The 686-nt window shown below is 73.0% G+C and overlaps 1 protein-coding gene across 1 annotated transcript in view; it reads right to left on the reverse strand.

The window, feature by feature from the left end:
* Nucleotides 1-686, reverse strand: part of EMIHUDRAFT_202768 (putative sensory transduction histidine kinase) — a gene marked incomplete at both ends in the record, with an annotated part of 1967 nt that continues 1281 nt past the window's right edge. Inside the window, 2 exons of the mRNA XM_005784524.1 lie at nt 1-408; nt 521-643. Coding sequence (XP_005784581.1) covers nt 1-408; nt 521-643 — 531 coding nt within the window. The remainder of the gene's footprint in view (nt 409-520; nt 644-686) is intronic.

Genomic DNA, 686 nt, shown 5'->3' on the forward strand with positions numbered 1-686 from the left:
TCAGGTGTGATCGCCCGCACGGGGGAGCATGAGCACCGCGCTAACCCCCTCCGGCGGTGCACCAATCCCCGCAGCATCAGCACCGGACTCGGCCGCGGCCCATCCCGGCATCGGCGCGTTATGCAAGCAGAGCGTGCCGCCCATCGACTCGACGAGCCGCCTCGCGATCTGCAGTCCGAGCCCGGTGCCCTCGGCGTCGCTCTTACGCGCCGCCGCCCCGCGGTAGCCCCACTCGAAGGCGCGCCGCAGGTCCTCGTCCGGCAGCGGCGGCGAGAACGAGTTCCAGACCTCGGTCAGCACCTTGCCCTCCTCCTCGCACCAGCGGCACGAGAGGCTGACGCACGGCTCGCCTCCGCCCGGCGGAGGCCGCGCGTACTTGAGCCCGTTGTCGATCACGTTGGCGAGCGCCTGCAGCGAGGCTCCAGGACGGGTCTGGCGCACGTCTGCTCGAGCCCGCTGTCGATCTCGTGCGGCGGAGCGCCTCGCGCAGCGCGCGCTCGGACGCCCTCACGCCGGGCACCTCCTCGTCGAAGAGCGCGAGCAGCTGCGCGCCGCGCGAGGAGGCGACCGCCGCGCCGACCGAGCACGCCTCGCGCAACACGTCCGTCACGAAGAGCACCGGCACGCCCACCTCGCCAGCAACCTCCCCCACGAAGAGAGAGACCTCCTCGCCCGCCCACCCCGTC

This window comes from Emiliania huxleyi, assembly GCF_000372725.1.
Source record: "Emiliania huxleyi CCMP1516 chromosome Unknown EMIHUscaffold_17, whole genome shotgun sequence".
NCBI lineage: Eukaryota > Haptophyta > Isochrysidales > Noelaerhabdaceae > Emiliania > Emiliania huxleyi.